Here is a 15860-nt window from a genome sequence, read left to right as displayed (position 1 = left end):
TGCTTGCTAAAACAATGTTATATTAATGAAATTTGAGTCATTCCTCCTCTTTTGGGTGTGCTGGTATAAACGTGTCTGCCTAGCTACCACTTCTTAGAGGGTAGATTTTAGATATATATAATTTTCAGTTGGTGGTGTTAGCTTGCAGTAGGTGAGAACTCAGAACTTTCTTGTTCCTCTTGCTTTTTAGAAAGCTGCTTAGATTAACCTGTGATAAGCATCAGACTTCATGGATACATAGCCTTGCTATGATGTAAGACACTGATGGTAATAGTTTTTCCAGGGTTAGGTTTTAGTTTATGTGTTATCCAGAACTTTATTGTAGAATTTGCCCATAAGAAATGTTTACCATCATTTCTAAATATATATGAATGCCTATTACCCTGAACCTAAGATAGAAAATACTGTTGTTTTTTTAAATGCAGATAATATAACAAATGAGAAGCAAAGAATTAAAAGATGCGCAAATTAGTTCAGGTCAGATGAATTGCTCCTATATGAGGTAAGGTTGGTATCTGCAGTGGTGAAGTTGTGGCAGTGCCATCGTAGTTCTCAGTAGTTAACTTTTTCTTTTTTTCTTATTCTTTTCTATAGGTGACATGAGAATTTTTCAGATTACAAAAAAGACATGGTTTGGCTATTTCTTAACAAAGTTAAACATATACTTATGATATAACCCAGCAACCCCACTGCTGGATATTTACCCAAGAAAAAGGAAGTTATTTGTCCATACAGAATACTCTCTGTGAATGTTTCCGGTAGCTTTATTCATAACCACCCAAAGTCGTTTGGAAACAACCCAAATGTCTGGCAGCTGGTAATCGGATAGACAAATTGAGATCATCCATATCATGGAATATAACTTAGCAATAACAAGGATCGAAGTACTGACATGTCCAACAACATGGACGAACCTGAAAAGCATTTATACTAAGTAAAAGATGGTAGAATCAAAAGTTTACATATTCTATGATTCCATATACATGACATTCCGTAAAATAAAACTGTACAGACAGAAATCATATCTGTGGTTACCATGGAGGGGGATTGGAGTAGGCGATTGATTTCAGAGGAACCTGACAAAACTTTTTGGTGTGATAGAAATGTTTCCTGTCTTGAAGTGTAGTGGTCACAACAGCTGTATAAGTTTTTCAAAACCCACAGAACCATCTCAAAAGGTGAATTTAACTGTATGTAAATTATACTTCAAAAAATAAATAAGAAAAGACACAATTTAGTAGTGGTCACCCCTTATCTGCAGTTTCACTTTTCAAGGTTTCAGTGACCTGTGGTCAACTGCCTCTCAAAATATTAAGTGGAAAATTCCAGAAATAAACAATTTATAAGTTTTAAATGGCGTGCTGCTCTGAGTATAGTGATGAAATCTCACACAGACCTGCTCTATTCTGCCCAAGGCGTGAACCCTCCCTTTGTCCATGGATCCATGCTGTCTACACTCCCTGCCCGTTAGGCATTTAGTAGCCACTTAGTGATCAGATCAGCATCCTGCTATTGCAGCACTTGTGTGCAAGTAATCCTTATTTTACCTCATAATGACCCAGAAGCACAAGAGTAGTGATATTGGCATATTGTTACGATTGTCCTGTTTTTATTAGAGATATTCTTAATCTCTTACTATGCCTAGTTTATAAATTAAACTTTATAATGGGTATGTATTATCGGAAAAAACATATAGGTTAGGTACTGTCCTCAGTTTTAGGCAACCACTTACATAACGAGGGACCTTGGAATGTATCCCCTGTGAATAAGGGGGGGGCTACTGTATATCTTCCATATATTACAAAACATCCCCCATGGAGACTGGGGCTGTACTCTGTAACAGTAATAGTTTTGCAGTGAAATATATGACAGCTGTGTTGTGTAGCTGTGTACCCTGAATGGGTCAAGTTTTGCTGCCATCTGAGTTTTTAGAGCTTTTTGGGTTTCAGATTTGCAAATAAGGGAGTATGAATTGATGGCTATAGAAAAAGGACCACTGATACAGAACAAAATGTAAAAACTACTGCCAAATTGTTTTGGATCAAATAGGGAATTTACTTTTCCAAATCACTTTTTATGGAGCAGACACTGTGTGATAGGGAAAAAAAAAAAACAAAAAACCCACACACAAAAAACAAACTAATATCCTACTTCCGGCAGCCCCTGGCTGCCATTAACACAGACAGTTGATGACTTAAGTAATAGTGGATGTCCTGAGCTCCCAGACCGAATACATAGCGTCATAACCTGCCTTGCTTAGAGAGAGTTCCCTCCCTCCTTCCATCTTCCTTTCCTCCCTTTTTGTCTTCTTTTTAATATATCAAAAACTTCTTTCGTGTGTACTGTGGTCACAAAGATTTTTTTCTTTTGAAGTACCAGCACACTTTGCAGAAAGTCTCACTGGTTAACAGCTTCTAGAGGAACACCTCTTTTGACTTTTAATGTTCAATTTAAAGAATGTATCTGATAATACCATCTTTTTTGGGGCCTATATGTATTTATTGACACACATATTGATGGCTACGATTGATACCACATCAGAAACAAGTACAAATGATTGGAAACCCTGCTAAGTATCAGGAAGTGGGATGTGTATCTTAGATGTTACTTGGACTAAGAGAGGTCATATTACTGCCTCCTGCATAAAGCTTTTACAAAACTTTTATTATATGAGTGTTATATTGTGTTTTTGAAATGTTTTAGGATGTTGGTTGAGGTTTTTGTGTTGACATTTAAGATATTACAATTTTTATGACATAAAAATAATATAAATATTATGACATAATTTATGACATAGGATAATAGAGTTGTATTTGCGGACTTTTACCTTTTGGATTTTTTTTTTTTTTTTTTTTTTTGAGCAGGAGTCTCGCTCTGTTGCCCACGCTGGAGCGCAGTGGCGCGATCTCAGCTCACTGCAACCTCCGCCTCCCGGGTTTAAGAAATTCTGTGTCTCAGCCTTCCGAATAACTAGGATTACAGGGGCGTGCCACCACGCCCAGCTAGTTTTTTTGTATTTTTAGTAGAGATGAGGTTTTACCAACCATCTTGGCCAGGCTGGTCTTGAACTCCTGACCTCGTCGTGATCCACCCTTCTTGGCCTCCAAAGTGCTGGGATTACAGGCGTGAACCACTGCGCCAGGCCTGGAATTTTTTTTCACAGCTGCTATGCAGGGGTTGGGGGGTTCGTTTCCATTTTCCTAAAGAATTGGAAAGCTTCTCAATTAATAACTTCTTAGTTTATCTCTAGTTCCATGCCTTGGTGAGCTTTTTTTCTTTTTAAAAATGTTGTAACAAGTCTATAAAGATTAGAATTATTGAAAAAGTGACTTTCTTTTGAAGGAGCTGGTTTTAAATTACCTTCTAGTTAAAACATTACCAAAAGTTTAGAATTGTTAACCAAGTAGATAGTACAGGTTGGGTAGAGTCATTTAACTGCTTACTCTACAATTTTCAGGTGCTACTTTTTATAACAGTTTAGTAGAGTGTTTTTTCTCAAATAACTGTTTTAAGTCTGTTTAAAGCAACATTAAAATCATCTTTGAAAAACTTCTTACCAATACTGAGAATCAAATACAGGATGGAAATTGAAGAGTTGAAACTTTAGAAATCATTTAACCTGTTCATTTTCCAGATGACAATAAAATGAAGGCTCCCCGAAGCATGAAGTGATTGACCCAAGGCCACACAAATAAACCAGTGGCAGAGCTAGAACTCATTCTAGATCTGTTATTCAGTCCGGCATATTTTTTTTTTCACGTTTCGTGGTGATGAAGTAGTTTTTTGGTGTTCAGTAAGAAAAAAAAAAAAGCTTATGTTTTGGTAGTGATAATTTTAAGAGTAAAGAATATGGAAAATGGTTCTTAGGGTAAAAGATAACTTCTTATAAGCTCATTAAAAACAGTGCAGAGTTTAGTGGTCCAATAAAAGTTTCAGCTCTTCTGGCGAATGGTCTCTCTGCAGTGTTCAGTATGGAGGTACTAGCTGGTTACCTGTGCCTACCGAATACCCGAAATATGGCTAGTGTGACTGATGAACAGAATTTTTATTTTTATATAATTTTAATGTATTTAAATGTAAGTGACGAGGGGAGTGGCTAAAATATTGGACAATGTAGAGATTATGTTGGTACTAAGCAGAGTTGATGTTAGCTAGTTTAAAAGGTCAAGGTTCTAGGAGACAAGGAAAGGATCTCTGCCAGGAAAATACTCTGTTCAAACTTAGAATTTAAGGACCGCAAACAACTGTGTTTAGAATGGATTTTCAGTGTTTAGATTGGCCATGATTGTAGACTTAATTGGTGGTATGGACTTTGAAGCCAGTATCATAATGAGTAGAAAGATTTGATAGAATTAAAAAGTACGAAGAAGGCATTGAGAGCTGTGATAACTTTGTAATTTACCCCCAGTTGTTCTGAATATATTTTTGAAAGATCCTGGAGTAAAATAATACAGTTGGGTCTGGGGCCCATGTTTATATATAGCAGAATATCAGTCTGTCTGAATATTGCTTTGAGAGGGAGACCTAACTCTAATTCTTGAGATTAGATTACTTCCTGGTGCTTTAGCTCAGTTCCTTCCACAGCCACATAGCTGGTTTTTAATTTTCAAATCTACTAGTGAAAACATGATGGAATATGTCACCTAAATTAATATTTTATTCTTCATATAGGTTGTCAGTTTAGCTACAGGAATCAATTCATCTGTTAATTTGCTGGTACCTTGATGAGAAAACATCTGTATCAGAGTTATCAATTCATGGTACTACTTAGCACTCTGTAACATAGGAGTGCCCACATTAACCTGATAATTGAGATTCTTGATTGAAGTCTTTACATACTGCTTCCCTTGAGATGCCTGATAAGTTCAGGAATTAAGGTATGCTATGGGAAATGCAAAATGGATTGATCGTTGGAATAGACCCCAGTGAATTTTCTTTATTCTTGAAATTCCCTTGGCCCAATAGCCTTTGCTTGCAAGCTCATCTGTAAATTCTTGTTTATACAGATGAGCTTGTTATATTGGCTTGTTACATTGATGTGTTTAACCTATTTAAAGCTGATAATTGTCATTGTTTTTTAAGTTGTTTGATTGTTATTACTATTTGTTACTCTCTCCTTTTGCTTACATGGCTTTTTCCAGAGCTCAGATTTGTTAGTTTGTGCTCACATTTGAGCCTAGTGCAGGGCCTGACAGGTAATGGATAATACTTAGTGAAACCTAAGACAATCTGTTTAACTTCCTGGGCACCAGTTTCAGATGATCCCTTAGGAGAATGGTTCTGAAATTGGGGGTGAGGTGACACGGAGAAAGGGTGACTTTCAAATGATATTCTTCTACTTTTTTTTTTTTTTTTTTGAGGCGGAGTCTCGCTCTGCCGCCCAGGCTGGAGTGCAGTGGCCGGATCTCAGCTCACTGCAAGCTCCGCCTCCCGGGTTCACGCCATTCTCCTGCCTCAGCCTCCCGAGCAGCTGGGACTACAGGCGCCCGCCACCTCGCCCGGCTAGTTTTCTGTCTTTTTTTAGTAGAGACGGGGTTTCACCGTGTCAGCCAGGATGGTCTCGATCTCCTGACCTCGTGATCCGCCCGTCTCGGCCTCCCAAAGTGCTGGGATTACAGGCTTGAGCCACCGCGCCCGGCCTATTCTTCTACTTTTATATAATGCAAAGTGTTACTGATAGATTTGAATACCATGCATAATGATTGAAAGAGAAAAGTCAGAATTTTTTTTTTTTTTTTGGCGACAGAGTTTCGCTCTCGTTGCCCAGGCTGGAGTGTAATGGTACGATCTCAGCTCACTGCAACCTCTGCATTTCGGGTTCAAGAGATTCTCCTGCCTCAGCCTCCCAAGTAGCTGGATTTACAGGCATCCACCACCATGCCCAGCTAATTTTTTGTAATTTTGGTAGAGATGGGGTTTCACCATGTTGGCCAGGCTGGTCTCGAACTCCTGACCTCAGGTGATCCACCCACCTTGGCCTCCCAGTGTGTTGGGATTCCCACTGTGCCTGGCCCACAATTCTTTTTTAGCCTCTCGCTGCTTTAAGAATTTGTGGTTCCATGTTCATAATCTTTCCATGCTATTCCATCTCAACAAAACCAAATGACTTATTTTTATATAACTAAGTCTACCTTCATCCTGTCAGTTTCTGACGGGGCAAAAGCAGTTAAAATGTTAAAATTGAGATAAGTCAGTAATCATGACTTCTTCTTATTAAGTTTTCTTCATTTTTACTCAAAAAGTAATTTTGCCTTTACACTAAGTGAAAGAGAAGCTATTTCTAACTACTCCAGAGAAATAAAAAGAGGAGTTTATTTTTCAGCTTCATTTTAATAACATAGCTCTCTTAACACATCAGCCTCATATTTCTGTGTGTGTGTTTCTTTGCTTCTTTCATATCATTACTTATTTTACCAGTAAAAACAATTTAGACTTTGGAAAGTAAACTTTTTGGCTTACTTTTAAAAATTCCATTTACTTTTATTCTAATAAAAAATGTTTTAAACCATCTATTTTCTTCGTTCCTGGCTGCTATTATCTTGACTATAATTGCCTAGTTTCCTTTCTGGCTGATCTATTGCTAGTCTTTATCTGGATGTTATTAAAGAATATAAATGCTCCATAGAGCACCATAGTCTCAGCCAGAATATTTTCAGATTCTCAGCTAAAATGAAACAGAACTGGTGCTTTGGCTGTTAAGTAAGTAGCTCAGATTTGTTATCAGAGAGTGTGAGGGGCTCTAAATTCATTACGTTAGCTGTTCCTGCGAGCGAGCATTTGAAAAATCACTTCAGCTGTTTATGGATTGTGGTCCTCGGGCACCAGATAGTGGATGCTAGAATGTATTGCAGAAAAGCTGATTAAAGTACTAGGATCTCCAGCAGGAAGAGTAGAAAGTCATTTGTAATACCCGTGTCTGACTCTGTTGCATGCACTTATATATTTCCTTTTGAAAGCTTTGGTTTATTATCAGCTCATCCAGGAAGGAATAACATTTTTGCAAAAATGTGCCTTTTGGTGAAAACATCAATAAACTATGCTTGATGAGAAGTTTATGTAGGGAGACTGATTTGAACTTTGAGGTTCCCAAATACTTTGCAGTTTTATTACCTCACTTATTGGAGTCATGTTTCACTATGACTTAAATTTCAATAGTAGCTACTTTTAAGTTCACAGTTTTAATGTGTTTTTACTGTATATCAGTTTTACTGTATATCAGTATATAAAGTATATATACTTTAAAATGTAGACTGTCCAAATTTACTTGTTTTTTTTTTCTTTTCTCTTCTTTTCTTTCTTTCTTTTTTTTTTTTTTTCTTTTTTTGCCCACCTTCCTCTCTAACAAAAGTTTAGTGAAGCACATTATGGAAGTATTTTATGTAATCACAAGACTTGCAGAATTTTAAGTATACTTTGCACTCCCCTTGTTAAAATATTGCAGTATTTTCTCATTACTTTCAAAGTAAAGTTCAAACTTCTTAGCTCAGAGAGACATTCATGATGTTTCCATTTCTTCTCTGTCTCGTCCATACCCACTCGCCTGCGAGTGGCCTTTGCTTCAGGTACACAGAGCTGCTTACAACCATTTCCCTTCTCCCTTCTTTCACTGTGGTAGCTTCCTTCTCCCTGACCCTGCTTCACCTGAGGATTGCCTGTCCTTCCTTCAAAACTGCTCAAGTTTCCCCTCTTCCAGGAAGACTTCCTTGACCCCCAACTGCCCTTCCAATCATTAATCCCATTTAGACTGGCTAGTAAGCTCTCTAGCATTTCATAAGATTTCTTTATACTCTACTGTAATCTGTCTGTCTCCTTTAATAGAATAATATTCCCTGAGGTCAGAGACGATAGTGTCTTTCACTTTAAAACCTGGCATACAGGCCTGCTGAACAAATGCAACTCGACAAAATTAATACGTTTTATAGATACATTGTGTAATTTGATTTACTTTGATCCTGGTTCTGTAGACATTTGGGGGCATAGGTTATGCCATTTTCCTCACAAGGAGTTTTTTAAGTTGACTCTCTGACTTGCATATTGCTACCTAAAATGTTTAACAAAGGTAGGTCTTGGGCTTTGGGAAGGCAGGAACTTAATTGGATGGAGGATATAATGAAATGACCTTTACTTTGTCAGTTGGCCAAAAAATCTGAAATACAATTTATGGGAAATTAGAAAGACCAACTCTATGACCATGAAATCATATATTCTAGCTTATATTCTTAAACTTATAACTTTATTGATATACAAAGTTCCTTTAAGAGAAAATAGGTATTTAACAACTTTTTACTTTGAAAATACCTGGTTATAGTTTCCAGATTTTAACCTAGTCTTAATCCAGGAGGCAAGACAAAGTTAAAGCTAAAGAATATTTGCTAATAATGGGTTGTAGCATTTAAGTATATACTTGGTAGCCTTGAGGTGTCTTTGTAATATTTGCATCAATATTCTGCATTCTTAAGCAAAACAAACAAAATGCGAAGTCCGTACTTACACATAAGATTTTTTAAAAGTTAATCTTATTTTGTAATAGAATAACATTTTCATTTAGTCTGACGTTTTATTCTATGTGCACTTAGTATTTGCTTTCATATAATTATTTGCTAAGATACTTTTTATAATTATTTCTTTAGTGATGTAGCAAACTAAGTAAGTGTATTATAGCTGAATCATAGTCCTGGCTGTTCTTTTTATTTATTGAAGGAACAAACGCTGTATTATTAACATTCTTTGTCCTTCAATTGAGCTTGCAAAAAAAATCTGTTAGATCTTGAATACCCTAAGAAATTTATTATGGATGATTTTTAATTATATTTCTATTTTCATCATTTGATATATTTTAAAAATCCATTGTGATAAAACAGAATGGGGAAAAATTACCCATGTCGCAGTAGTTAGATATCTGCTCATTCTCGAAGACCCCAACCTCCTTTTAAAAAATATTTTTAAGATTTATTATGTGTTCAAATTGGTATTGAATTTATATGAAGTGTTAAGATTACAGCATGTTGGGATATTATTGTCGTTTCAAAATGTATTCACTGTTTTGGTTTTTGGAGCGCTGCCTCCAAGAGGTTCATGGCATTTGGTACGTAGTTCACGTATTTCTAGTCTACAGACCTTCCCTATCGAGTCAAAGGCTACATGGTTCTGATATTTGCATTTTCTGCTGCTATAAAGCTCAATAATAGTAATTAATGTTTTTTTTTTAACTTTCCGTGTCATTACCAATAAAACTTCAGTTTTGAGAAGACTAGTAATTTGTACCTTTAAAGAGCCACATTCTTTTGCTTTTGTCTCAAAATGTATTATGCTTCACAAGTATACTGTGACAGCCTGAATAGAAAAGGGGGGAGGGGACATTGTCTTCAGCTGGCATGCTCTTATCAGAGGGAATGTGTTTCTGGACACGAGATTTAGCATTCATTGGTTGTCTGAAGAAAGCTATTTCATCTGAGGATTGGACAAGAAGCTGCGTCAATTTGCTGCCCGTCTCCAAGGCACTGGTGATGCTGCCTTCACAAGCTGGCTAACGTCACGGCTCCATCACCCAGCGGGGTGTGGACTCTCTTTTTCTCTTCTTCTCTATTTAATTCTCTATTTGCTGCCTACTGCATTTCTTAATCTGTCTTCTGCCAAATGCTAACAGCATGATATTTTGCAATCATCTAGGTGAATACAAGAAAGACGAACTCCTAGAAGCTGCTAGGTAAGTGATTCCATTCATTTTAAGTGTGTATAATGCATTAAGGAAGAGAAGGAGGAGGGCAGGTGGAGGACTATAAAAAATATAACGTTATTGTCTTGCTTGGATTTTATGCAATTATGCAGATACTAAATCTTTATATACTTTATTTTGCATGATTAGTATATATAATAAAATCTTTTCATATGGTGATGATTATAAGATTAATTTTATTTGGAACATTTCTTAAGGTACCTGCAAACCTTAGTTGCCCAGCTTTTCCAGTGATATTCTTGGAGTATTTAAATACCTATATCTTCATTTTCTTCTGAAGATTTTTCTAGTAAAGCTTGAATGAAGAGCAAAAAGTAAATGTTAAAATCCTCATCTATTTTTTTGTTGTTGTTCTTGGTCGTTTATAATTTAATTGATTAGCTCTTTACAGCATTTTGTATGTATGTTTTAACTCCAATGTTTTAGTCCATTTATCAGAATAAAGTTTGTTTGTAATTAAGAAGATGACTTTATGTAGATAAATAAAACAAAAATATAGAAAACTACATTATTTAAGACATACCACTATAGAGTAATTAACAGATATTAATTAGAAATGTGGTAATTGAACTGAATATTGCAAAAGAGATTTCTTGTGATCCATGTAAAAGAAATCAAAGCAAACCCATATTTTACTCTCATGTGAAAAAATTATGCATAAATATTCATAAGAAGCTTTGTAATTTTATAGGAATTGACTTACTACCTTTTTATAGGAGTGGTAATGAAGAAAAACTAATGGCTTTACTGACTCCTCTAAATGTGAATTGCCATGCAAGTGATGGGCGAAAGGTGAGTTATTTTAAATACAATCCTCTTTAATTGCCTTGCAACAAAATTTTGTGAAAGTGGCGTATATATATAAGCATGTATACCTACATGGCTTTATTTTAACTAGCATCTTTTCACTGTAAATGAAATGCTGCTATATCTGTTATTGGCAGTTGTGACACATTCATAGAACTGGTGAAGCATGCATCTTAAGTAAGCCTTTTCTCTTAAATGTCAGACACTGCAAGTTATTTGTTATATGAAACTGCAGCTTTGTCGGTGATTAAAATTACAGCATATGCTCTTTTCTGGGTATGATAATGGAAACTGGAAATATGTGTGTCCTGTTTACCCATCTTTGTTAAGACATTTGTGTTTTTGATTTCTTATTTGGCAGAAGAAGATTTGTTTGCTAGATACCAACACTTTTTCCATTAAAGCTGAGAAATTGCTGTTAATGATTTTTTTACATCTATACAGTCTGCTCTTTTATTATTATTTGTATTGGCTAAGTTTTAATTTTGGAATATTGAAAGAAAATAGATTAAAACAGAGAGGAATATTCTATATTAATATACAGTTGCCATAAATGCAAGGTAATATATAAAATATACAGCTGGCAGCTTCATTACCTACTTTGTATTCTTGCTGAAGATAGACTGAAATGTAATCCGTTATGGCTTTAGTAATTGTAAAGTTTTGCAGTGATTAGACTTTGAAAACCAATGCACTCTATACCATAAAGTTGGTTTTTTTTAATGAGAGTTAATTTTTTAATGTTAACTAAAAACCTAAAATATTTTTAAAGACGCATCACATATATTGAGGAAAATTATATGTCTGATATTTAAAGAATGAATTCTTTTAAAATTATCTACAGTGAAAATGTTATGGCAAATATCAGGATGGATGGTACGCCTTAGAAATAATGAACTATTTTGCTTTTAAAAAATTACTTTTCTGTGAGTGATAATTTTGCAGATCAAATTTTTGCATGCTTCCCCACTTTTTCTCTATTTTAATAAAATCCAAAAATAGTGGCAAGGAATCGAGTCCCTCAGAATATAATTTATGTTAATTTGTTTTTGTAGATAGCTCATATATTGTTATATGTCCCAGTGAGTATTTTGTTTCTCTGGGTAATTTGGGGAGAGACTTCTACTTTCATAGAAGGTTAAATTACACATATCAAGCTATAAACTAGCAAAGATTTACTCAGCACTGTTACTTACTCTTGGGAAGTGTTTTAAAATGGTAACTGTTCATTTTTCCTTCAGTTTTGAAGTTGCTTTAGGGAATTTAACACTCTTGTGTGCACTTTAAACTCCAGATTTTATTTGGATTCTCCAGGTAGATAAAGTGATTTCTTTCACTGTGTAGAAAAGGGCCTTCTTATCTGTGGTTAAATGCAGCTGTTTTTGAGACAGAGCTTGTTTCGCCCGGCCTACGTCAGTTTTCTATAACCGTTTCAATACTACAGAATTTATGTGAGAGTACTACAGCAGAAGCTGATTTCTGTCACGGCTTCGTTCTCCCTTCCTTACCGTTCTACTTTGACAGCCACATTCCTAGTGCAGTAAATCATAATAATTAAGGAACATGATCCCTGATACTTTAACAAATTATCTCTTCTCCCTGCTTTATCTCCTACACGAGTGTATAGAACTCATTTATTTTTCCTTTTCTTTAAAGGAGAATATACTTCCTTTAACTACAACCAATGTATTCCTCATCCAAATTCCTGTGGTTCCTTTTCTATATGATTCTGTGGCATTCAGAGTTCCTTAAAGTTCATAAATATCTTTTTCTCCTACTCCTCTATTAGCTCTCCTTGTATTTTCTACCAGGAGCAAGGCTGGTACTTTGCGTATAGCAGAAGCTTAGAATACAATTCTGTTGTTCCCTGATAGACATAATTTTATCCTCTGAGTGAGAAAAACATCTACCCTTTGCCATTTAGAAAATTAAATCAGAAGTATGTGAATGCGAGATTTTATGTTTTTTGTTATTATTAATATTATTCTATTAATTTCTTTTTGGGTACTGATAACATGAGGGAGAACTGTATATTTTATAATGTGTAGAATATTTTTAAGAACGTACCTCAAGCATTATTATTGTACCAAAGGATTCCTAAAATATAAATAATGCAATAATGTTCCAAAATGTACTCTTATACTTTTTTAGATTTTCAGTTTTTTCAAATTAAATTAGATAGAAAAAGAAAATTAAACATTTATTTTATGGTTTTAGTGCTGTGCGTATAAGAAATAATTAACAATTGCTCATCTGTGTGATTTGAATTGAATAATTCCTGTTTAGATATTATTCTCATTTATGGCACAGAGTAATTCTTATTAAATGTACCAGTTGCAGTAAAGCCACGAGGTATTAAATGTTCTGGGTGCTAGTGGAGATTGGGACAAGATCCCTTAGTTATTCCAATTTGTTTTATTTTCTCCCTGTTGTTATCAAGAAAACAGGTAGGCAAATCTAGCTGCTAAAATTACAAGTATCTGTCTTAGTAGATATGTAGTCCTTTTTTTAGAACATTTACATGTGTTTATTTAGAATTAGAAAGTCAGATTGTATATTAATGAGAGGCTAAAGGTACCTTTTCACATATAGTAAGTCAGGCATATAAAGTTTATTTCCTGAATTTCATTTTAGAACACAGTGTAGAACCAAATCCTTTTTTAGAAGTTTCCTAAATTACTGTATTATTGCTTGACTGAGCCCTTTTCTGTCTTAGTTTTTACTACAGTTCCTGGTTTGTAAATTTAAAAAGCCCATGAAAATGTTAATTTTGAAGTGTTTTTGGAAAAGAAATGTCTCTTATACAGTGGTTAGTAGGTGGGGAATTTGCCTAGAGATATGTGGGGGTTTGAGACTTTAGGTTTTTTTTTGATGTAATATGTGGGATTATACAATGAGAGTGTAAATTTTAAGTACTCTTAATGCTATGCTGTGACTTGATGATTATCTAATTAGGTAATATGTGAGAAGTTAATATTTTATTTCCCAAAGACAATTGTTTTCCTAACCTTTAGAATTCTGAAAATTATAAAACATCAATAAGGTTTTATACAGTTTATATCGTTACTATGCTTTTATTTTACACATAAATCAAAATTGCTTCTTGGCTACACTAGAAATTTTATTGACTTTTTTTTTCCCCCTAAAAAAAGGCAGAAATTTTTTTTGTTCTAAAATGCTACCTTTTGTTGTTGCTCTAAAATGATACTTGTATACAATTATATACATGTTATAATGATGGCCACTTTTAGAAACATACGGACATTGATATTATTTAGTCATCTTCTACCTTCCACCCAGTATGATTAGTCATGAGAGTCCACAATTCATTATTGCCATTAGGTGAACCAGAACCTTAAGATAGGTTGTTCCCTTTCTAGAATTCTTTATTCCTATATTTTCAAACTTGGATTTTTTTGACCTTTAATCTCCCTTTACAGTGTTTTATATCAGTATCAGATGTTTTATTAGCTATTATCCCATGTTCTGGCCTTGTTTGCTATCTAAATTTAAGGTGGTAATATTCTCTTATTTTCCAGTGTTAATTTTCATAAATATACCTTTTATAATAAATGAAAATAAATATTTGAATAAAATTAGTCCAACAGTCAACTCTTTTGAGAGTTCTTTGTGGTTCCTTTCTGTGTTCCTTCTGTGTTCCTTTTCTAACTGTCTTTATTCCCTTCCAAAATAAATGTCCTAAATTTATTCATTCCTCATCTTATCAGGCAATAGGCAAGGGTTAGGGACTACTGCACATATTCCCAAATAGAAATAATATATCTTTGAATATATCTACTCTGCCTACCATTGCTATTATTATATGTCACCAAATAATTGAAAGTAACTAATATTTGATAGGTGCTTTTAAAATAACATCTCCAATGTAATTTTGAGTATTTCAGGTTTCCCTCTGTCCACCAACACTTAATACCTACCATGTGTAGGTGACTGTGCTTAGTGCCATGGGAGATAACCCTATGGTTGATGGTACTGGTTAACAAGGAGCTTAGACATTGGTAGAATGATTAAGACATTATGGAAGACATTGAAGCTAATGCACTAAAATGATACAATATTCCTTTTGCTGTGATACAGTTATAAAGTGCTGATTTAAGGTGAGAATGTTTTTTCCTGGCCCTTTTATTTTTAAGGCTTTAGTATTTAGTATACCCTTCTGTAAGAAACCACAAATTTAGATGAACAGGTAATTGGAGGAACATGATTTTAATTCAGAAAACTTAAGGATTTCTTTAAATGTCAACTTTCTGTAAATATTTGCTTCCAAATAGTTAATAATGAAGAAGACTGGAAACAGAGAAAAGTAAAGTGTTTGAAAACTGCTTCCAAAAGGAAATCAATCAGAAATAAAGTAGAATTTAGTGAATTTAGTGCTGTACCTTGAAGACACCATAGAAAAATTGTGATAGGGCAAATAGACTGTAAGGTCAAAGGGATTGGGTTCTATTCTGCTTTCCAAGTGTGTGTCAATGACTCTAGAGTTTTTAATTTACTCACGCACAAATGGAAATAACCATACCCATTCCACGAGGCATTTGAGAGGATTAAGTGAAATAATGTGGTCAGTGTACCTAGTACAGTGCACACAGTACCCTTCAGTAAATTAGATTCCTACTCCTTTGATAATTTTTTTGAAACTTTCAAATATATCTAGAATGGATACTTACATACTTTTAAGTACTCCAGTGTTCCCATTCTCTCCCCTTAAATGTCTTTATTATCTATCCAAGCTCTGTCCTAGCTGGCTTTGGATAAAATAACCTATAGGTTGCCTGGTAATCTATAAAGCATATAATTGAATTAATTCAGTTGGAGCTTGGCCTTCCCCTCTCTTCACCCAGTGTCACATTTAATAAATAAATTTGTTTAAATTAGCAGCTTATAAATTCAGAAATACATTATGGAGATATAGGCCCATTTTTAAACATATATTGATTAAAAATTAATATCTGGCTGAAAATAATGCCACATATGGAATTCCATAAAGCCCATCCAGTGAAGAACTAGAAAGATGGAGGATTAGTGTAATTATTTGTATCTACATTTAAGTTTTAGAGTTGTAGAGTTTCTCATTATTCTTGGGCAGTACCCCCATCAGTACCCCCGTCTCCCTTCTCATTATTCTTGGTCAGTACCCCCCAAGTACCTGACGGGGGTACTTGGTCAGTACCTCCGTCTCATTATTCTTGGTCAGTACCCCCATCTCGGAAAAAAGTGGAAAAACACTTTTTTCCAAATACTGTGTTTGGCCAGGATTTTAACAATCTTTATGTGGTAGGTTGTACTTTGGAGATGC

At 34.7% G+C, this 15860-nt stretch overlaps 1 protein-coding gene across 2 annotated transcripts in view; it reads left to right on the top strand.

Annotated features, from left to right (window-relative positions):
* Positions 1 to 15860, top strand: part of TNKS (tankyrase) — a 229331-nt gene that overhangs the window by 110385 nt on the left and 103086 nt on the right. For both annotated transcript variants that reach the window (XM_025393840.1, XM_025393841.1), the window contains exons 4-5: positions 9670 to 9706; positions 10453 to 10528. In XM_025393840.1, coding sequence (XP_025249625.1) covers positions 9670 to 9706; positions 10453 to 10528 — 113 coding nt within the window. The remainder of the gene's footprint in view (positions 1 to 9669; positions 9707 to 10452; positions 10529 to 15860) is intronic.

The sequence above is a fragment of the Theropithecus gelada genome, chromosome 8 (assembly GCF_003255815.1).
Source record: "Theropithecus gelada isolate Dixy chromosome 8, Tgel_1.0, whole genome shotgun sequence".
Classification (NCBI taxonomy): Eukaryota; Metazoa; Chordata; class Mammalia; order Primates; family Cercopithecidae; genus Theropithecus; species Theropithecus gelada.
The sequence above is the reverse complement of the archived record's forward strand: the minus strand, read 5'-3'. Positions and strand labels throughout refer to the sequence as shown.